Source organism: Prunus mume, linkage group LG6 (genome assembly GCF_029339155.1).
Source record: "Prunus mume cultivar Tortuosa linkage group LG6, ASM2933915v1, whole genome shotgun sequence".
Taxonomy (NCBI): domain Eukaryota; kingdom Viridiplantae; phylum Streptophyta; class Magnoliopsida; order Rosales; family Rosaceae; genus Prunus; species Prunus mume.
This window is the reverse complement of record NC_142703.1, coordinates 16,468,148-16,489,222: the sequence shown is the minus strand read 5'-3', so window position 1 is coordinate 16,489,222 and position 21,075 is coordinate 16,468,148. Positions and strand designations below refer to the sequence as shown.

At 36.9% G+C, this 21,075-nt stretch overlaps 4 protein-coding genes across 6 annotated transcripts; 3 read left to right on the top strand and 1 right to left on the bottom strand.

Annotated features, from left to right (window-relative positions):
* The first annotated feature begins 249 nt into the window (after positions 1–249).
* On the top strand, positions 250–5,619 carry LOC103335401 (Putative N-acetyl-gamma-glutamyl-phosphate reductase). The gene is made up of 14 exons (XM_008238404.3): positions 250–467; positions 634–774; positions 947–1,054; positions 1,316–1,402; positions 1,500–1,550; positions 1,658–1,729; positions 1,982–2,101; positions 2,732–2,792; positions 2,896–2,976; positions 3,748–3,827; positions 3,920–4,009; positions 4,711–4,839; positions 4,950–5,087; positions 5,433–5,619. Exons 1-13 carry the CDS (start codon positions 414–416, stop codon positions 5,055–5,057), a joined length of 1,182 nt encoding a protein of 393 aa, XP_008236626.1. The 5' UTR covers positions 250–413; the 3' UTR covers positions 5,058–5,087; positions 5,433–5,619.
* A 932-nt stretch (positions 5,620–6,551) lies between these two features.
* On the top strand, positions 6,552–9,230 carry EMB1273 (embryo defective 1273). Its single transcript, XM_008238405.2, has 4 exons — positions 6,552–6,812; positions 7,314–7,742; positions 8,149–8,415; positions 8,687–9,230. The coding sequence occupies exons 1-3, from the start codon at positions 6,705–6,707 to the stop codon at positions 8,389–8,391; spliced, it is 780 nt and encodes a 259-aa protein (XP_008236627.2). The 5' UTR covers positions 6,552–6,704; the 3' UTR covers positions 8,392–8,415; positions 8,687–9,230.
* Positions 9,231–9,350: 120 nt separating this feature from the next.
* On the top strand, positions 9,351–14,155 carry LOC103335403 (uncharacterized). The gene is made up of 7 exons (XM_008238406.3): positions 9,351–9,806; positions 10,393–10,469; positions 10,560–10,745; positions 10,842–10,940; positions 11,023–11,094; positions 12,107–12,223; positions 12,965–14,155. Exons 1-7 carry the CDS (start codon positions 9,593–9,595, stop codon positions 13,829–13,831), a joined length of 1,632 nt encoding a protein of 543 aa, XP_008236628.1. The 5' UTR covers positions 9,351–9,592; the 3' UTR covers positions 13,832–14,155.
* A 571-nt stretch (positions 14,156–14,726) lies between these two features.
* Positions 14,727–19,930, bottom strand: OST1 (Protein kinase superfamily protein). 3 transcript variants are annotated; one of them, XM_008238407.3, is made up of 9 exons: positions 19,082–19,930; positions 17,833–17,907; positions 17,656–17,757; positions 17,534–17,587; positions 17,349–17,441; positions 16,884–16,976; positions 15,930–16,034; positions 15,749–15,847; positions 14,727–15,358 (listed from the first exon to the last, which is right to left on the bottom strand). In XM_008238407.3, the coding sequence occupies exons 1-9, from the start codon at positions 19,256–19,258 to the stop codon at positions 15,068–15,070; spliced, it is 1,089 nt and encodes a 362-aa protein (XP_008236629.1). In that variant the 5' UTR covers positions 19,259–19,930; the 3' UTR covers positions 14,727–15,067. The 3 variants fall into 3 exon arrangements, with proteins under 3 accessions (XP_008236629.1, XP_088911496.1, XP_088911495.1); XM_089055370.1 differs by having other exon boundaries at positions 19,090–19,880; XM_089055369.1 differs by lacking the exon at positions 17,534–17,587.
* Between the last annotated feature and the right edge of the window lie 1,145 nt (positions 19,931–21,075).

Here is a 21,075-nt window from a genome sequence, read left to right as displayed (position 1 = left end):
TTAAAATTTGGGCCTCTATATTGGATATAATAGTAAATCTCTCTTTTATTTTCAAGCTATCATTTCACACCTCACCCTTAATAAGTCCACTTAAATCCAAACCCTACTGGCAAACCAAAAAAAATAAAAATCCTAACCCTAATGTTTTGTCCTTTTCCACTGAGTTACTGTTTACTACTTTTTCACCCGCACTTGTGTCTTTTTTACCGTGTAATATATTCTATGTTTCGTCATGGATGCTGTGTCAGTTTCTGCAGCGGGGAAACTCCGTTTTCTTACTGAAAAAAAGAACCTTTTTTGTCTGCGAAAAAAGAAGAAGGTTACATGCTGTATTGTAGTTTAGGCTTGTGAGAGCTGATATTCAATTTGAAGTTTTCTAGGTGCTGTTGCTCTGTGCAAGTTTCTGATAGAAGATGAGCTCTGCAACTTTCAGCTCCAATTTTCTTCAAACTGGGTGCCTCAGGAAGGTATGTACTCATTAAGATTTCTGTTTGTTTTCTCAGAAAATGCTGGAAAAAGAAACCCAGTTAAAGCCCTGCATTGTAAATTATCAGTCAATTAGATACTTTGATTTGTTGTGTTAGTGTTTTCATCATGAAAGTTGAACTTATTATTGAGGTTTGGTAAATGCAGGACGGGTTTAACAATCCAAAGGATAAGAAGCGAAATGTAGGGAAGGTGTTTGTTAAATGTTCCGTGAATACAAAAACCCAGAAGGCAGAAAAGGAAGTTCGCCTTGGTGTTCTTGGAGCCAGTGGTTACACTGGTTCTGAGGTAGTGGCTCACTGACAAACCCTTTTGTTTACCATTTCGTATTTTAACTCAGAGCAGTAATGTGAAGTATAGATGAGAATTGAATTGGGTCAGATAATTATGTACTCAATATTTAAGTAGTTCCATGGTTTTATGGCTTACAATGAGCTGAGATGATCCTTCTTTCTGGAAGATTGTTCGGCTGCTGGCAAACCATCCTCACTTTGGCATTACCTTGATGACTGCTGATAGAAAAGCTGGACAGTCGATTGGATCGGTGTTTCCTCATCTGGTTTCCCAAGTAAGAATTTCTATGATTTATGTGTTTCCTCTAAGGGCCAAAGACTTGAATTTAAATATGATATGATATCTTTCTTCTTCTTTTTCTCTTTCTCTTTATATAAGCTTAAATATTGGTGCATTCCTATGGTATGGTTGTGCTCTGTTAGTTGTTGTCATGGTCAATTTGATGATGGGGTTTCAATCATTTGATGGTGGTGTTTGATCATGGCATACTTTTCAATACTTTGGAATTACATTGCTTGGCTTTCTGTGTTTGCAGAATCTGCCAAAAATGGTTGCTGTCAAGGATGCTGATTTTTCTGATGTTGATGCTGTATTTTGTTGTTTACCACACGGAACTACACAGGTTATTTTTTCTTTCCTTTGTATCAGTAAATCCTTTCTGATTTACTGAATCTCCTCCTCAATTTCTAACATGTATATGTTTGTTATTTCAATTGCAGGAAATTATCAAAGGCCTTCCCAAGAGTTTAAAGATTGTTGATCTTTCTGCTGTATGCTTTGAATAGCACTACCATGCAATGCTTTTGGGAATTTTTTTATTTGCCCTCATCAACTATAAATTTGTCTCATTTTTAATTTTATGCGATGGTTTTTTCAGGACTTCCGTCTACGAGATATCTCTGAGTATGAAGAATGGTATGGTCAGGCACATAGAGCACCAGAATTGCAGGTAAGGTAATTTCTTCTGCATATCTAGGCTTCTACGGAATTATAAAGTCCACCAAGCATTATTGTAGGGATAGATTGAATGTTAACTTCAACTTTCAACAAAAACTCTGGCCTGTTTAATTTGTTGTCATAAAGTTCACCTTTGTTTTGCAGCAAATGTATATGACAAATAAAACTCAGGCACCATCTTGCTCTTATTTCTTTAAATTATTGCTCTGCTTATTTTAACAAGCATTTATCTTCCTGGATCCAGAAAGAAGCTGTATATGGTTTGACAGAGATTTCAAGGGAGGAGGTAAAAAGTGCACGCCTAGTTGCTAACCCTGGTTGCTATCCAACTTCTGTTCAACTTCCCCTTGTTCCACTGATTAAGGTTTGTGCCTTGTATATGAGTTCTCCGCAAATTGCATGCTTTTATGAAATATGGGCTTGAGATCAGTTCACTCACTGTTTGAAATGTAATAATGTAGCTGAGATACAAACCCATATACATACAGGAGGGTGTCACTCCTGGATACTCTTTAGAGAGCAACAAAAGTGGAAAAATGAAATACTATGTCTTAAAACTCCTGCACACTTATTATGCATACTGAACCACCATGCACGAGGAGGGAAACAAAACATTAAAATTCCTTGGAATTTTACAGAAAACAATCTTAAAGTGATAAACTTGTATAAAGGCGAAGCTTCAAAACTTGGTTTTATCTATGATTCTATTGGCAGTACATAAGATATTACAAGTTAAAGATTTCTTCAGAGCAGAAAAAAGAAATAAAAATATTTGACCCTTGAAAATATGAAACTAAAGGTATGCAGGTGGCATGAATTATGTTTTAAAGTTTGGATATAAGCATTGCTTTCTCATGAATTATGTTTTAGGTAGCCATTAGAATCGTATAAATGGCAGTTGTCTAGTCACTAGCCTCATGCCAGTTATGCTGTTCTTTATTCCCAATGGTCCTGGCACATGCCTTATGGTTCTCTTCTTGCATTTTCCTTGCAGGCTAATCTCGTTCAACCTAAAAATATTATTATTGACTCAAAGTCTGGTGTTAGCGGAGCAGGTTAGGACTTGATTGCAGTTTCTAACATTTCCTTGCGAAACTTACCATATATGTGCTCCTAGTGCTCCCATCAATTATGCCTGCGACCTGGTTACTTTTGCAGGACGTGGTGCCAAGGAGGCAAATTTGTACACTGAAATAGCTGAAGGCATATATTCTTATGGCGTTACCCGTCATCGCCATGGTAAGATTTTGGATTTGTAGAAATTTAAATTTTACACTCTATGACATGTTCAATCTTACTTCCTAACTTGAGCAAAATACACAGAATGGGTGATTAAGCTAAATACACTGAATGGGCAATTAAGCTAAACACAAATAATGGGAAATAACTTTAAAAAGTGTGTATTTACTTCTTTACTGAGAACATATGCCTGAAAAGATGCTTAAAGAATTCTGGTTAAGTGGAGAGAAACAACAGGTAAAAACAGCTTCTTTGCTACACCTCTCAAACTCAAATGCTTGTAAGTTTTTTACACCATTGAACAAGCATGCAGTTTGGGAACTGTAGTCTTACATCATAGATGTAGAACTTCGAAACTCAGATGTTTGTAGTAAGAATCTGGTTTAAATAAAGAGAAACAAGGGGTGAAGGGCTTCTTTGCTACACCTTTCAAATTCAGATGCTTGTAAGTTTTATACTGTTGAGGAACATGAAGGTTAGGAACTATAGTATTGCCTTTTTACTGGCGTCTTCTGAATGGAATGGATACGTTGGGGTTGACTGTGTTCCTTCATTGACTGGACTGAGTGGTCCCTCTTAGATGACATAATTCTGGAATTTACTGGTTGATCTAGTTGATGTTCATATTGAAGGTCTACACTTCAGAACATGGTGTATCTGCATATTCTGGATACTTGTACGAAGTTACATAAACTGTAGACAGCATGTGTGTTTTTTTATTTGATTTTGATTACCTAAGGCAGTGACCTGGATTTTATCTTTGAAATTCAGTTCCGGAAATTGAGCAGGGACTATCTGATGCTGCAAATTCAAAAGTAACTGTTAGTTTTACTCCACATCTAATGCCAATGGTAACTATTACTCTCATATGCAATTAGAGATTCCATTTTTACAATTGACTTTTTGCTAACAGACTAAGCATTATTTTACTTTTGTCTTTTAGAGCCGTGGTATGCAATCAACTATCTATGTGGAACTGGCTCCTGGGGTAGAAATCAAGGACTTACGCCAACAGTTGAAGTTATCCTATGAGGTATATACTGGTTATATTTTTGCTCTGCTGGTTGTGTACTAATCTGATGCATCTACGACTGATGTAGGATATGGGTGAATTGAGTGTTTAGGTAATTTAGCTGAAGCGAAAACAATGGAAAACAGATGTCCGCATCAACGACAAAAAAAAAAACTGATTCATCTCTGATGCTCATTGGGAATAAAAGCCAATACATTGAAGTTTAAATGCACACCCCACAGACACACTCATATAGTTAAAACTGTTTAGTAGTTTGGTTTAATAAATAAAAGTTATTTAAATACATGTCAAGCAAGAATTTTCTTGCATAGATTCCCATATCAGTGAACAATTATTTGCATTAGTGAGCTAGACTATCATGGCTTAACAATCTGCCAGAATTATGTGTTACATGGTTCATAGGATTCACAGTTCAACTAGTTTTTCTTTTGGCCGAAACAATGTGTAAACACCCAATGCTAATGGCAAGATATTGAGTGCAGGACTCCTGCTTATGCTGCATTGATTAATAAAACATAAGTCAGTCAGATAAATTACCAGTGTCCTCTTAATCTCCTTGGCAATGTGGCAGTTGCACTAGGAAGCACATCATTCCTGCAATCATATTGCTTGTATGCTTATATCATGTGTTTTTCTCTGCTCTCTTGGGTGATGGGTGAAAGTATTGATTATTCTTTTCTATTTCCTTTTTTCTTTTGCAGGATGAAGACTTTGTAGTTTTGTTGGATGAAGGAATTGTCCCTCGCACTCATAATACTCGAGGATCTAATTATTGTTTCATCAATGTCTTTCCTGATCGGATTCCTGGAAGAGCAATAATAATTTCTGTTGTATGTTTATGTTCCCCATCCTTGCATTTTGAAAAAAAATTGTGCTTCTATGTAAGTGTGACCTTATGTTATTATTGGCTGACAGCTAAACTTTCAAAATGTTGTTGCAGATTGATAATCTTGTCAAGGGAGCTTCAGGTCAAGCCTTACAGAATCTTAATGTGATGATGGGGTTTCCAGAAAGCACAGGGCTTCTTTATCAGCCCTTATTTCCTTGACATGTTAATTAATCACACATGAGTAAGCAGGCAAGTCTAGACTAAAACTTTCATTTTGGCTATGCTAACGCCATTTTCTCATCTAGGAATTTTCGATCCCCACCATTTTGGTGTTCTATTGTCCTAGTGGCTCTCTTTTGCATAAAAAGACTGCCTTGTATGACATCTGTAATACCATCACAGGTTTAGCTGGGGTTGTCTTGTCCCAAAGTTATAATTTTGGCCTTGATTTTCATCTTCCCATTTCCTGCTTCTCATGCAAATTAAGCCAAGATTAAATATTTTTTCCTTTTTTATTACTATTTATAATTAAGTGGTTTTAAAAACCTTCTGTTAACTGGGTTGATAACTTACATTCCACTGATTGTGTTGCAGGTAATTAAGGTGTAGAAAGCCGTTTGCAGGAGCTGCGTGACTATTTCTGGGAGTTTACTTTGGTTATACAAGTTTAGAAATATGTTTTACCTGTTGTATCTAGAGATTTTGTATCCTCTTGGATGCTAGTCTGTTTGATTTGATGTGGCACTTAATCATGAAATAATTTTACACCTATTTCTCGGTCTTACTGTTTTGCTACAGATAGTCTGATAAAATTTACCATGTAATTTATCGTGGTAAACTTAAAAATAAATGCATACTTTTATTAATCAATTACTCATAAGCTCGAGACAACTTTATTAAATACTCAAAAATTTGTCGGATGCTTCTGTTGAAATTATAAGGACTTACAAGAGGTTTGTAGCTCAAGTAACTGATAGCATTTACCTCTGCATTCGAGGTCAGTTCCCCATTCCCTGTATCTATTGTGTCAAAAAAAAAAATTACAAGGACTTAAAAATCAAACTTTCCTCCTGTAGATGCTCAAACGGTCTTGATTTGTTTTAAAGGCTATTCGAACGGTTGTGATTTTTGTTTTTCAATTTTACCTTTTGTTGTTTTTTAGTGTTTTTTTTGTGATTGATGTTAGGGCCTATATGCTATACGAGTGTGTTAGAGTACTTTGTAGCATGACTTGAGAGACTTATTGGTTTCGGATATAGGGTTTTTATTAGGGCATAAATTGTACCATCGTGATGTGAGAGTAGTGCAAAAAGTATAACTCATCATACTTATGTTCGTTCGAATGTATGATTTAATAATATATAAATTTGTAGCTCAAATCGCTAATGATCCATACAACCAAAGTTATTTTTTTAAAATTATTGTACGTGTAATGATATGAAAGGCCAAGGTGTAAGAAGCTTATCAGTAACGAGAGCTCTATTTAATTTAAATTATTCAATAATGCTTCACTTATATATAATTCTTCATTTTCTTTTGGTTGAACTATTTTATTTATTTTTATAAAATGTGTTTCTCAAACCCGAAAAATAAAAAGAAAAAATTTATGGACGGCCCATTAACTGGCGGCCACGAAGGTACGCTTACAATATGGCGGCAGTAGCGGATCCCAGCTCCATCCCTTAAACCCTCCTCTCTCATTCTCAATTTCCCACACCGAAAATACCGTCCGACATCGAAGAGTTCCTTCGGTATCTTATCCTCCAACAAATCCAGCCATGGCGTTTCGAATCAAAGAAATCATCACCTAATTTTTTTATTTATTTTTTTAAATTTTACTGGAAAAGGGCTCGAGCATTGTAAGCAATGGCAACTCTTTATCCTTCTCACTTGTTATCTGCCTCCCCCCACCTCCAAGCCTCCGCGAAAATCAACCTTCGGGCTCATGCTCCTCCTTCTGTTCTTGGGCTCAAGGTGAGCTTCTAATTTATATATATTTTTATTGTTTAAAATTATGATAATATATATGGGAATCTTCATAGAACAGAATTGAAATGGGCATTCTTGAATCTCGTTGGGTGAAGATTAAATTTTCTTAGTTTTGAATGTTAGGAAACGTGTTTCTGGAATTGTTTTCAATCTTATGTTCATTTGTGGTAGAAATTTATATGTGCTTTCAACTTCTTATTGTATGCTGATATGTTTGGTTGATGGGCAAAACAAATGCATAAAATGGGTCTGGAATTGTTGGCACAATCATATTGTGATTTAAACGATTGCGTTTTATTTTTTCTGTGGAAATAAATTTAGAACCTCACATCATCTAATTTATCTGAATTCGGAACCGCTGACTTTGGCAATGTTATGTTTTAGTGAGTAACTTTCCCCATGAATATCAAACTAGTTGGCATGTAGCTTTTGTTCAGTTGGGTTGAGGAGCTTCCTCAGTTAACGAGTTTCATTTTGTTGTTGAAGGGTTTGGCACAGTGTAGTAAACTGCATGCCTTTGGCCAGAGTGTTAAGCTTTCTGGGTTGCGTAAGAATTCTCGGCACAATATCTCGTGTGTGATAAATATGACTGCAGGACAGTCGGATGAACCTGGGAAGATGAAATTCGATCACCTGATTAATAAAGCAAGAAAATTGTGGGAAAGCTCTCCACAGCCGGTCAAGATCTTCCCTTGGAAAAGGGCCGTGCAAAACTTTATTCAACTCATCCTTGACCTTATACTAGCAGTTGTCAAATACTTATCTGTACCTTTGCTGGCCGTTTCCTCCCTTAGTGAAATGTCCTACTGTGCACATGCGAAGAAGTTGTTTTTAGTTCCTATTCCAGTCCTCATTGGAATGGCTATTGCGGAAGTCTTAAAACTGGCAGCCTTGGATGCTTCCCCACTTCTTAAGGTAAAGTTATTTTGCTCAAACCCCTTACTTGTGGCAGAAAGATTTAAACAAGTACAGAGATGGGGGTGGGTTTCTTCAGGAATCTGGTTCTTCTTTGTTTGCTATTATCTTGCTCACAATATCATTATAATTTTTTATTATTTAAAGACAATATTATGAAATAATTGATGACTGCAACATAATTTTCTCCATTTGCCTTTTGTTTTTGTTTTTGTTTTCTGTCTATTTGTATTCCCTCCTTTAGAATTGCTGCACACCCTGATTTGAATTTCTCATTTTCAGTGTATCTTAGAGCGTCCTTAATCTTTTTGTGAGTTCATTCTATGGGAACAGTTCTTGCATAAGTGAAGGAATGAAAATTAAACTCAGTTATTTACTAAGCTTATTGTCTGGTTTTAATTGTCAGGATGCAGAAGTTCCCTGGCATCTGATTGTCATGGCAATCTTCTTCACAATGCTCAAATTGCCAGGTCCATATTACCCATTCTGGGGGAGAATTTTAATCCCACACTTGGCTAATGGGGGGTTGTTAAGGACCTTATGGTTTGCATTTTTGTGGTATAGAAGACCCCAAAGGGTATTGAGAACGGCACCGTCACAAAATTCTGAAAGTGGCAGTCAATCTGAAGTTGAACCAAATAAGCTCTAATTCTTGCATCCAAACCTGCACCAGGTATTTGTTTAACTTTTTCAGGTTTTCTTTGTTAAGTTTTATGCTGTTCATTGTAGCCTGTACCCTACCACTTTAGAGTAGGTATCATACATCCCCCTTGTTTCCCTGAGGCTTTCGGTTTTCATTTAGTTAATAAGATGAGCTCTTCATGTAATAAATCCATGTCTCAGTTTTTCATGTCGCAGACCTGTATGCTTCTGCTTACTTGAACCTTTTAAGTAGTAAGATTTAGGGCTTCGTCAAATAATTTTAACCCTCCCTTTTGATATAGGTGATCAATGAGGTGAAATTTTATCCAATGAGGTGATCAATGCCATTGATTGAGAAATTACTCAAGGTGGGAAGTGGCATCAATTCGGAGCTCAAAGGGTGGTTCTGAAGATGCCTTTGGTGGCTTGATAACTGCTGCACTCGTTTGCCTAATTGGACAGCCTTTTTTGCTCTTTATGTTTCTTTTCTTTGTTGTGGGAGAGGGAGACTTTGCAAGTATCAGAATATTCGTGTTGTTAGGATATAGCACTCGATCTTTATTACGCAGCCGGCATTGCACCATCTCAAAGAAGTGTTGACACTTCATCTGTAAATTGCTGAAGCTCTCCGTTCAGATTGAATCCACTCAAGTATTCTTCTGCTTGGGCTACCAACAGATAAATGGTGTGAGAGCGATGACTAGAGGAATTCTTGGTCTTTCAAGTTGTCAATTTGAGATATTTGATCTTGAGGAATTCTTTGTAAGCTAAATGCGATGTCTATTGGCAAGGACATGTTTTCTTGGTTGAATTTTGAGAAGTAGATCAGAATATTTATAGCTGAAATTAGGTCACTTTCATGCCTTATTCAATGAGAGCATGGCATCCATCTACTATTAAGCTGCAAAAATAAATAAAAATAAAAGCGTTGTATTTAATTAATATTTTGCCTAAAATAAATTGCTCAAATGGGAAGCAAGCAAGACTTGATCTTTAACTTCTCTGACCTTAAAAAAAATTGTTCAACAATTTAATCTAGAAACGACGTCGTCTGGACTGATTTCATATTTTCAATCAGAGCCCTATGTAATCTGTTATGCCAAGTCTTTCACTCCTTTCGCTTCCCTCATTACCTTTTCCCTCTCTCTCTCTCTCTCTCTCCCTCCCCAATTGGTCTGCGAGTCACTGAGTCAGAGAGCGATTGCACCATGAAAGAAGACCAACACCAACACCAAGAAGCCACCGCCACCGGCGACAGTGCAAAGCGAAAGCTGGAAGACAGCAGTTTCAGCATCGAACTGGCCAAACAGAAAGCTCAGGAAATCGCCGCCCGACTCGTCAGCGACGCCGAGTCAAAGCGCCCTCGACTCGAAGAGGAGCCTTTCCAGCCTAGCCCCGTCTTCAACCCTCCTGCCTACCCTGGTACTCCTTCATTCTTCCAATGCTTTGCTCTTTCTAGGGTTTTAGACTTCTAGTTTTGTTAATTTATTACTATTCGCCTCTACTGTTAATTGAAAATTAAAAAAAAGGGAAATAATTGTTAACTATAGCGCAAGATATGTGGAGATTTTGGGATTGTGTGTGAATGGAAAAAGAAAAAAAAAAGGAGAGTTCTACTTTCAGTCTAGCTCTTTGGTCGTTAAACCTAACTTTAGGTTTAGGGAATTTAGGTGATAGTGAGCACTTGGGATTAAGTAAAGAACTACTCCACTGGACTGTCTGAGCTTTTGTGGAGCATCTGGTGCTCAATCATGGGTATCAGTTCCCACGAGTGCTCAATGTCCTCTTTTTTGTTTTTTGTTTTTAAAAGAAAAAAGAGAGCCTGTTGCGTGGATGTCATACAGTAGTTAAATATAAAGATTCGGGCTATTTCTTGTTGTGCATCTGCATGTTTGAATCCAAGATCCTCTCCCATTGTTTTAGGAGTGTGGTGTTATATTTTCATACAAGCATCCCCATTTTTAGAACTGCATGAGACCTTCGTTTTCTAACTAAAAAGTTGGTTCAGTTTCTTTTACCGCGCAATCAGGCCAGTCTTATGGTTCTCCAGGCACAAGCAAGAAAATAACTATACCAAATGGGAAGGTACTTTGTTGGTTTCTTGCTGCTCCTCGGACTTTTTTCATGGCATAATGCTCATGAAATTGGATTTGTTTCGGTAATTCCGTCTTTCAGGTTGGGGTAATTATTGGAAAAGGAGGAGAAACGATAAAACAGCTGCAACTTCAGTCAGGGGCCAAAATCCAGATAACCAGGGATTCAGAAGCTGATCTTAGTTCTCTAACTAGGGATGTGGACTTGACGGGTACGTCTGAACAGATCAGTAGGGCAGAACAACTTATCAGTGATGTCATAGCAGAGGTGAAAGCTATGTTTATATTGGTTTGTGCATTGATGTTCTTGCTGTTTCATGATTCAAAAAGTACCGTTCTCTCTAAAAATATTTTTGTTGTACAGGCAGATGCAGGGGGCTCTGCTCCTCCCTCTACAAATCAGGGATTCAACTCAATCCAACCTGGAACAGAACAGTTTGTCATGAAAGTTCCCAATAATAAGGTAGATCTGTTGGATATTTTTCTTATTAGATGAAGCTGATGCTAATGTAACAGTGTCATGCTTGCACTCATTATTGTCATAGGTTGCTTTAATTATTGGAAAGGGAGGTGAGACTATCAGGAATATGCAAAGCAAGTCAGGAGCTCGTATTCAGGTTTGTATTTTAAGGAGGGTAAAAGTAATCATGGGAACTTATACTATCTCATAATTCCATTGGTTGGTCACATGTATTTTCAAATAGAAATTATAACAACCTTGTCAAAATAGTAAAATACAATTATGACACTTAGTTCATAATTCCATTGATTGGTTTGATGGCTTCAGAGCATTTAGTTTTTCGGCATGAAGAGGATTGGAAATTAATATCGTACAACTTTAGTATGGGGGCAGAAATGGCCATTGTGTTGGGTTTGCATCCATTAGATTACTATAGTACTTTTCTCCTTTAAAAAAAAGGAAAAAAAAATTACTATAGTACTCACTTCTCTAGTTATAGTAACCTCTTTATTTGAACCATTCCTGGTATTTATTATTCAGAAAACTAAACCTAGGTCCGATTAAAAAAAGCATGAAGACCATAGTAAGAAATATGTTTATCCTTTATATAAGTGCTTTAAAATATAAATAATTTAACCTAATGAACATGAAGTGTGCATTACAAAAATGTGGATGATATGTTTACTAATGATATTTCATGCTCAATGAGAAATACAAAATATTGGAACTAATTTTAGCAAAATAACATATTCTTTTCAATATTTTGAGTTGTTAAAATTACATAGTATGTAACTTCTTAAATTTTTATCATATAGCTTTATATGAAAAATATAATTGTTATGTTAGTATAGCATCATAGTATGTGGTTGAACCTTTAAACCTTGACCCTCTGCCACTTTTTGTTCAATGATCGGTCTGTTATTTAGAGCATTGTTTTTTTTTCCTTTTTAGGTTTAAATGTTTATCTACTATTTTTTATTCTAAAGCTGTTGAGGACTCAAACCTTTTTGTGTCATATTTGAGATTATGTTCCTGAAATAAAATTGATAGCGTAGGCATTTTTATGGAATGACAATTGCCTCACCACATGGAACAAGTCTTGCATGCCATTTGTCTCGTATGTTCCTACATCTTATCTCCATTATATTTAATACATTATTTTGGTTCAGGTTGTACCACTGCACCTTCCTCCTGGTGATATGTCAGCTGAGAGATCAGTATATATAAATGGAGTGACAGAGCAAATTGAGGCAGCCAAGGAATTGGTCAACGAAGTAATCAGTGGGGTGAGTCATCAGTGGTTTGTTGGTTACCTGTTTTTGCATTCAACCTCTTTTTATCTTCTTCCTAAAAGTTCAATTTTTTTAGAAGTATCATCTTATGATAGAGGATTAGCATTGCTTTCTACTTACAACAATTGACCTTTTAATCTGATGAACAAAATCTTGTTCGGGTTAGCATTATCAGATTTTCTTCTGAGTCTTTCTTTGACAAGTTGCTTGATGGTCATTCTTTATCAATTTTAATCCTATACAATGACCATCGAGCGACTTGTCAAAGAGGGAGAGGGAGAGAAACAGAGAGTGAGAAAGAGAACATTATATTTTGCTTCATTATTGGTTTCAAGTGCAACTATTTTATACGGATTATTCAGACGTTTTCTGTTTGGGGACTGGAATAGTGGTTTTTAGGACTGGTTTTCTACCTTGATGTGGTGTATAGTTTTCTTTAAAATTGTTCTGATAGCTAAGGTTGGAGCACTGGTCCTCTTTTCATCACTTTGTACTCTTCCTCTATTTACTCTAATTTTTTCTTATAATTTTTATTGAATATCAGAAATTTTGGCCTAAATTTGAACTCGTTTTCTGGTTAAATTCTTCTTGTACTGATCTGTCCAAATGCAGACATAATTGGCAATTGAAACATTCAGTTCCCATTACCCTTCTCATCATATTATTCCTCTGAATTACTGGATTGTTGCTTCTTGGTTAGTTCTATATATTCTGCCCTTGGTTTCACTTCTGCAGAAGCGTTTAGTAAATACCTCTGGAACCAATAGCTATATGCAGCAGTCTTACGCCCCTCCTGGTAATTGGGCCCCACCAGGACAAGCTCCAATTCAGCAACAGCAGCCTCATTATGGGTACACACAACCAGGAAGCTATGCACCTCCTGCCTCGTACTATGGTAACTATCCTACCCAGGTAGCAGGTTGGGATCAGTCAAACCAAGTACCCAGCTCTCAACCACCACAAGAAAGCAGTGCATATAATTACTATGGACAACAACCTCCGATGGGGCCAGCTCCCCCAAATCCTAGCTACAACTACAACCAGACACCCCCCGTCGCCAGCCATGGTTATGATCAGGGTTACGCTCAGCAGCCACCAAGTTATGGACAAAACATCTCTAGTCAAGCTCCAGGGTCTGATCAGCAGCAACAATATGCAACTTCAGGATATGGGCCACCTGCAGTGCCATCCAGTGTAGATGGAAGCGCTTCCTCTCAAAGTACTCAGCCATCAGCTGCTTATCCAGTTCCATACAGCCAGCCACCGGCCAACTCTCAAGCTGGGTATTGGCAACCACATACTCAAACGGGCTATTACCAAACAAATTATGGAGGGCAGCAGGCGGTCGAAGACCCTTCTGCAGCATCTCAGTCAGCAGTATATGGACAAGGTGGGTATCCTCAGCCAGACCCTTCCCATTATGGCCAAGCAGTGAATCCACCTGTCAATGGAGAGTCACAGCATCAGCCACAACACCAGTCACAGCCACCGACCAATGGATATGTGGATCCATCAGGTTATGCAGCTGAAAAAACTGGTGAGAGGAATTCGGAGGAAGATTGCTCAGCCCCTGCAGCGGAAACTGTTGGTTCTGAAAGCTGATATTTTAGCTGGTTAAGGATGTCCTCTCTTACTTATTTCCTTTCTGTTACCTATTTTCATTTTTGGAATGATTTTTCTTATTGCTCTCACATACCATCTGTGTGGTTGCAAAGCATTATATTTCTAGCCGTAATATGTAGGAATATCTTGTTAGACACCCGTTTATTATGTTCATATGTGATGATTAGCAGTCAACAGCTGGTCCATGAGTTCTCTTGTTTTTATGTTTGTTTAACTTCATAACATTTGTAGTCCCGGGGTCCATGAAATATTTTAACTGAATGGCGCCAGATGAGCTATGAAGGTAATTTTGTTGTTTGACAATATGTTTGCAGTAAAAAATTTGCTACAAATACATCTATGGTTGATGCACAAGATGGATGCCCATTTGTGAAAATACGGTACTGTTTTAAGTGCTTTGCTTTGGAAAGACTGGTCCTGCTTCTACGCACAAATGCACATCCTTGTTATTTTAATTACCCTTAAATAAGATTTAAAATTTTGTAATGAGTTTTCAGAAGGTCCAAAAACTTCTGGAAGTTTGAAACTGAAAAACGTGGGTTCATTGTAAAACCTCTATTACCCGAAGTTACATATTATGTGATTTTGCGTTATTTGTAATTATGGATACAAATCGGGTGGCTTGGAAAGGCTAATCACTGCTTAACCACAAACCTTTTTTTTCGATTTGGAAATTTAAGTACAATCCTGTCGAATTAGAAACACAACAATGTCTAAATTCAAATTAACGTCGGGTTGGTCCACATCCTACAGGCGTCAACTAAATAAGGTCTTTTTCTTCTTTCTTTTGACCATGAAATGACAAAACCCCGGCTTACATTTCCTACAATTCTTTCAAAAACATGTTTGGCTGAGGGAGAGAGAGAGGGGAAACTTTCTGGAAAATGAGCACTGATACAATTTTCAGCAAACCACCTGTTACATTACTTGCGACAAGTACATAACAGTAGATAAATGCCACTAGTAATTAGTGGTAAAAACAAAGCAATGCTAATTAACAGAAGCTGCCACCAGAAAAAGGAAAAAAAAAAAAAAAACACAGGCGGAGGATGTACTCCATTGCCAGGAACTTTCAGGCACTGAACCCTCCATTGCCAGGAAAGCTATAAACCATTGCTCCAATTTCACATCGGCGGACTTGTGACTGAAGATAATAATTGGTCTTCTAAATTCCTGCTTGCACATCATCCGCACCATGACCAAGCATTCTGCCAACTATATTGCATAGACTATCTCTCCACTGCTGTCAATGTCGATGTCAGGATCAGACTCCAGATCCTCCTCCATGTTATCAATGTCCAGGCTGCCAGCAAGATACTGGTTGAGGCTGTTCGTCCCAGCCGCAGGTATTGTAGCCTCAGCAATTATCTGCATAATCTCATCAATGCTTTGCATGGGTTGATCAGGCTCTTCAAACTGGCTGCTTGTGGTGTTTTCAACCATGAGATCTGCTGGAAGGTTCTTCAGAAACCACTCATGGTTCCTAATCTCAGGAATGGTTATCCTCTGTCACACAGAAAAATATTCAATGGAACTCAAATTAGAACATTGCTCTTTCTGTCCTTTGAACCCTAATCAGATATGGGGAGCAAGCCAATGAAAGAAACAACTTGCAAAGCATATTTCTATATGCAGAAAAGAGAGTAGGCTGCAAACCAGGAAAGAGACTAAGCTGCATTCCTGGTTTCTTTCACAAAATGCAGCCTATTCTCTTTGCATTTTGTGAAATCAGGTTCAGGGATGCCACATATATAGGAAGAGAGAGAAGAATAAGCAACTGCAAGATCCTAATAAATTCATGTACTAGAATCCAGCAATAAGCAAATAGGACATGGATCAAGATGGAATGAGATACTGGTATAGGTGCACATGTATAATACAAAGAATATCACCCACCTTCTCTGGTTCCGCAACAAAAATCCTTGAGATTAGATGGCGGCACTCTGGAGATATGTGAACATAGTCAGGAATCGAGTACTGGACATTTGTTATACGCTGCAAAAGAGAAATAATCTTTCATTTTAGTTAAGTGTCATAGCTTCCCTATTTCAGTATTGAATATGGTGCAAAAAATTACATGTATTGTCTTGCGGAAGTTTTTAGGCTCCCCAGGATCCTCAAATGGGTATGCACCCACCAACATGACATATAAGGTCACCCCACAAGACCAGACATCTGCAATCTGAAAGGCATACCAAAGTGGAGCACTATTAACATAACGTATTCAATTTATGTGAAAGCAGAGGAAAGAATAACCTTTATCCATCATGCAGAAGTACACAAGCATTGAATCATGTATGGAGGGAATAGAGATCGAACATTGATTCGGAAGAACCATTTCTTTCTAAGGGGTGGTGAGTAATCAAATTGCCATATTTTAGAATGTGCATCTAACTAGTGTACTTTTGCTTTCCTGAAGTTGCGTTTGCCTCAGGTTATATCATTAGTCAACACAAAGGCCCTCAAGAGTACAGTTTGTAAGGTACCAAAAACAAGGATAAGGCAAGAAGAAAAAAGTAAACCCCCCCAACATTTATGTATTGTGGTAACATCCAACAATCTTTTCTGGCTCATCCTTTCAGTTGCAGCTATGGTCATAGTGTTTTAAATTTCTACCAGATGAACTCAGAACTGAACTCCATATATCATGGTGGAATTGTTTTGACCTTGCGAGCTGCACTTTGGCCCTACTAGATTTGGAACTGATTTAAGGGTGGATTACTCATAAATTATTTATAGTGACAATTGAGATAGAAATAGGACAGCTTTACATACTCATAACTATAAGATAATGGGAATGTTGCAAGTTATAAGTTGTAAGATAAGTTTTTGTTTTTTTTTCCCCAGAAAGTGTTAAGCATATGCAAATACAGTGACAAATGAACTTATAAAGAATTGAACAGAGAAATAACTAAAAGTGCAACAAACATAATAAGAGACCATTACTCGAGATTACTTAACATGTTAGTTAAAAGAATTATCCTCTCCAACTTTAAATAGATTGATTCGTATAGATGAAAAACATTATTACCTTGCCATCATATTCTTTCTTAAGTAACACTTCAGGAGCAATATATGCAGGGGTGCCAACGGTTGATTTTGGTTGTGAATGCAGCACCGAGGACTGAGAAAATAGACAGAGCCTAATTAGATGGATATGGAAAAAAAAAACAAACAAAAAACCAAAAAAACAAAGAACAAAGAAGGTAATAGGACACACAGGTTAGCAATGAAAAATTAGCTTACATTTCACCAATATCACAAAAGTACAAGGGGCAGACAACTTCCTATGAAGTATCTACCAGTTAAAAGGAAAACAAGTGTATATAAGCATTCAAGGAACCATACTTTTCTAGTGATTTTCTGGATACATTTTTGTTTTAAGTTTAATCACCAGAGATCTGTCATAATTTAGCACCCAACTTCTGTAAAATGAAGGCAAGGGCACGTGCAGAGAGAGAGAGAGAGAGAGAGAGAGAGAGAGAGAGTCGCATACCTTTGAGTAGCCAAAGTCACATATTTTTAAACGAGGAGCTGGACTTCCATCTAACAATGTGTTCTCCAACTTCAAGTCCCGATGGCACACTTGCTTCATGATGAAATGCAAAAATATATATCCAGTCAGAAATTTAGTAGATATCAAAAGAATCACAATAGAGATAGACTGATTAGTCAGCACACCATTGCATGACAGTAACTGACTCCTGATATAAGTTGTTGGAAAAAGAAGCGTGCCTGCAACACAAGTACATTAGAAATAAGTCGGAACTATTAGAAACAAAATTAATGTATTGGATAAGAACCTCATCCTCGCTGAACCGCCCAGCATTGCATATCCGCTCGAAGAGCTCTCCTCCAGATGCATACTCCATCACAATAGCCAGATGAGTAGGGGTTAAAATTACCTGCAATCAATATTAACATTACTGAATCCCATGGAGGATTTAATTTGTGTGATTAGATGTTAGAAATTAACAGACCTCTTTGAATCGGACAATGTTTGGGTGCCTCAATGACCTGTGGTTTATAATTTCTCTTTGTACATTTTCATCTATCTGTTAGACAAAATATAGAAGTAGGGTAAATCAACAATGATAGGAGAGTATATGAATTGAACTACCAAGCACAACAAGGCCTATTACAAGCCATACAGGACAATAGAAATTTATCTGGCATAGATAAAAAGATCTTGACCAATCAGATGACTTGTCCTAACTACATCACTAAAAAATAAGATTAACTTCAACACACTCAATAAGAAGATAACATAAAATTGTTAAAAGGTTTTTTAATAATTTAACAATTTACAAAAGAATGCCAGCATAACCCATCCAGGAAAAGTCTTACTGCTTGTGATCTACTAATGAAAACCATTAGTCTGCAGTCCTCAAATGTCATCAATTCTAACATGGTCAATTTCTATCTGACACCTGCTACATATTTTCCGGCTCCATATCGAAGTCAGTTACACAGTTAAAACTCAAATTTAGTACATACGTCTTTACAAGTTTCTTTCTCAGACATACTATTAGTGGTTTTACTATACAGGTTATAGAATAGAAAGCCAATGCTAATTCTGGATTCTTTGAACATCCACAGATTCTCATTTTATCCATCGGCACCTAACTGAGAAGAAAATTCATTCCAAAGAGGGATTACAGACCAACAAACTGGGAAAATAGAAGAAAACAGACATTTAGAAATTTGCAATCCATAACAAAGGGAACTACTGGGCCAATGTAAGGTAAATTTGCAGTTCAAATTCATTGCTTCTTTCTTTTCTCTGGTTTATTCAGAAGTTTAGTAGAGGACAGATGTTTATCTTCCATCCTCCATTCGAATGTCAAGTTCCAGCCTTTTTAAAAACAAAATCCTGAGCATTTAAGAATTCAAATCCAAGAAAAACAACTGTTTCTGTTTTGGACACTTCAGTAGGAAACTTATTAACCCTCAAACAACAAATAAACAATCAACTTCCGGAAACTCCCATTCAAAAGACACACAAAGACAAAAACATTTTATGACCCACCAAAATCAATTTGAAACGATCACAAAAGGAAACTTTAATCGAGCATAAAACAAAAAACCCATCAACCTTCACCTATAAAAATAAAATAAAAAATGTCAAGAAAGCAGTGAATTCCCTCACATACAGAACAACTCAGTCAGACCTCAAAAACTCATCTAAAAGAAAAAAAAGAACAAAAAAGAGTATAATTCAGCACTAACCTTCTCACCTCTCTCTATATATTTCACAGCAACAAGCTCATCAGTCTGCTTGTCCCTCATAAGCCTGGCAACCCCGAAATTTCCCGACCCAATATCACGAACGAGCTCGTACCGATCGCTGTCATGCATGATCGGCATGTCCATGCCTGGCCCAACTGTGAGCACAGACCGATCCATCTCTCTCCTCTCTCCCTCTCCTATATATACCAACACTCTTCAAAAAGAAAAAGAAAAAAACCTAATTAAGTTCCTCCACAAGCTGAGCTTTCTTTCTCCGTTACATTATAGAGAGAGACAGAGACAGAGACAGAAACAATTGCAAAATGGCCCAAAACAGTGATCAAATCAACCGAGAAGGCGGTGGTGGAGACGACGTGGCAGGACGTGGACCACTGGATTGATGAAAAGCTGGTGGGTGAAGAAAAAGACCGAGATGGGTTCGAGCCCGTGAAGCTTCACCCACCTCAGAAATGGGGGGTTTCTCAGATTTTTGGCCAAAGAAAAAAGCTTTTTCCTTTTTTCTTCTCTGGGTATTTTAGCACACTGATTGTAGAGGCGTTACGACAGAGCTCGTGAACCCAACCATCCCCTCTCCCCCTCTCTCTCTCTCTGTGCTGTGTTTTCTGTTTGTACAACTGTGTGGTTTTTCTTTTCTTTCAGCTCCTACTCGCTCTTCTCTCTCTCTCTCTCTCAGTCTGAGTGAGATTGTTATTTTGTTGGTGTGGTATTTATCTGATTCTTTTTTGGAAAATGAATTTTTATGATTTTATCCGCTCCAGAGTCCAAGACTAGAGAGATCTTTAGGAGACAAGGCATACATAGATCATATCTATTTATTGTCTCAAATTCAGTGAACTCAGAACATGTGCAATTATTTAAATACCCCCTAACCATATCAGTACTGTCCACATGGGGATAGGCTTTTCTGTTTCTTCTGGTTGTTTTTTCTCACACCTGGAATGCAATCAATGGTAGCTACTGGGAAGTGTCTCTCAAACCCTGAAAATTGTTATATTGAGAAACATAAAGAAAGGGATGGCTTTGTATGGATTCGGAACACAATCCAATGATGGTAACAAATTTAATTCAAATTAAGATAAAGAAGTTTGTAGTTAAGGAGTTGGCTTTGTATGTCCTTCACTTAAAACAATGTAATAATGCATCAAACAAGCTAACATTTGTTTTCCAAATTTACCCTTATTAAATATTTTGTCTTTCAATTTGTTCAAAAACACAATCTTACCATACGTAAAAAAATTAAATAATAAAAAATAAAGTTAAAGAGCATTTTCAGTGACAACTAAAAATTTATATATATAAAACAAATTTCCATAGGAAGTTCATAATTTTATTTATATTTATTTATATCCCTTGCTGCCTTTGGAGTTTGAATATATGAAGAAAAAAAAATCCTAAAATTCTGGCATACCAAATTTTATATTTAAACCAATGTCTCTCCTTAGAATCTTTGTAAGTTGAAGTAGTCTAAGAGTCTTCACCAAAAAGTTTTTTCTTAATTAATTTTTAACAATGTGGTAAAGTTTGTTAAAAAAAGAAGAGTAAATTAAAGAAAAAGTAAAATAAATATATTTTAAGGGTAAAATTAGAAAACTAATGATGGCTTGTTTTGCATTAATTACATTGTTTTAAGTGTAAGAAAATGGACACATGTCATGAAGAAAATGGAGAAGGTCCAAAGGAGAAGGTTGGAGAGAAGGTTGCTAGCATTCCCCATATCTTATATGTATAAAAAAATGATAAACTTGTTGATCTAAGAGTCAAACCAAAGTTCACTTTCAATGCTAATTCCCATTATAGAAAAAGCTAGTTCACATTTAATACGAATTCATATTGTGGGTGCGCTAAAATTCACTTTGTTTATCGTGCATGATCACATGGTTTCTAATGATGCTATACCCTAATAGAAGATGATAAACCTTTGGTCTAAGTGTCAAAACATCATCTATTTGTGCATAGGTGAAATTAGCTTAACT

Coding starts and splice junctions, on each gene's coding strand:
- LOC103335401 (XM_008238404.3), top strand. CDS start 414: ATGAGCTCTGCAACTTTCAGCTCCAATTTTCTTCAAACTGGGTGCCTC. Junction 1,730..1,981: donor ATAGAGCACCAGAATTGCAG/GTAAGGTAATTT, acceptor TCCTGGATCCAG/AAAGAAGCTGTATATGGTTT. Junction 4,840..4,949: donor GAGCAATAATAATTTCTGTT/GTATGTTTATGT, acceptor ATGTTGTTGCAG/ATTGATAATCTTGTCAAGGG.
- EMB1273 (XM_008238405.2), top strand. CDS start 6,705: ATGGCAACTCTTTATCCTTCTCACTTGTTATCTGCCTCCCCCCACCTC. Junction 6,813..7,313: donor CTTCTGTTCTTGGGCTCAAG/GTGAGCTTCTAA, acceptor TTGTTGTTGAAG/GGTTTGGCACAGTGTAGTAA. Junction 7,743..8,148: donor ATGCTTCCCCACTTCTTAAG/GTAAAGTTATTT, acceptor TTTAATTGTCAG/GATGCAGAAGTTCCCTGGCA.
- LOC103335403 (XM_008238406.3), top strand. CDS start 9,593: ATGAAAGAAGACCAACACCAACACCAAGAAGCCACCGCCACCGGCGAC. Junction 10,470..10,559: donor TAACTATACCAAATGGGAAG/GTACTTTGTTGG, acceptor TCCGTCTTTCAG/GTTGGGGTAATTATTGGAAA. Junction 10,941..11,022: donor TGAAAGTTCCCAATAATAAG/GTAGATCTGTTG, acceptor TTATTGTCATAG/GTTGCTTTAATTATTGGAAA.
- OST1 (XM_008238407.3), bottom strand. CDS start 19,258: ATGGATCGGTCTGTGCTCACAGTTGGGCCAGGCATGGACATGCCGATC. Junction 17,908..19,081: donor ATATAGAGAGAGGTGAGAAG/GTTAGTGCTGAA, acceptor TTTGTCTAACAG/ATAGATGAAAATGTACAAAG. Junction 15,848..15,929: donor ACTTCCGCAAGACAATACAT/GTAATTTTTTGC, acceptor TCTCTTTTGCAG/CGTATAACAAATGTCCAGTA.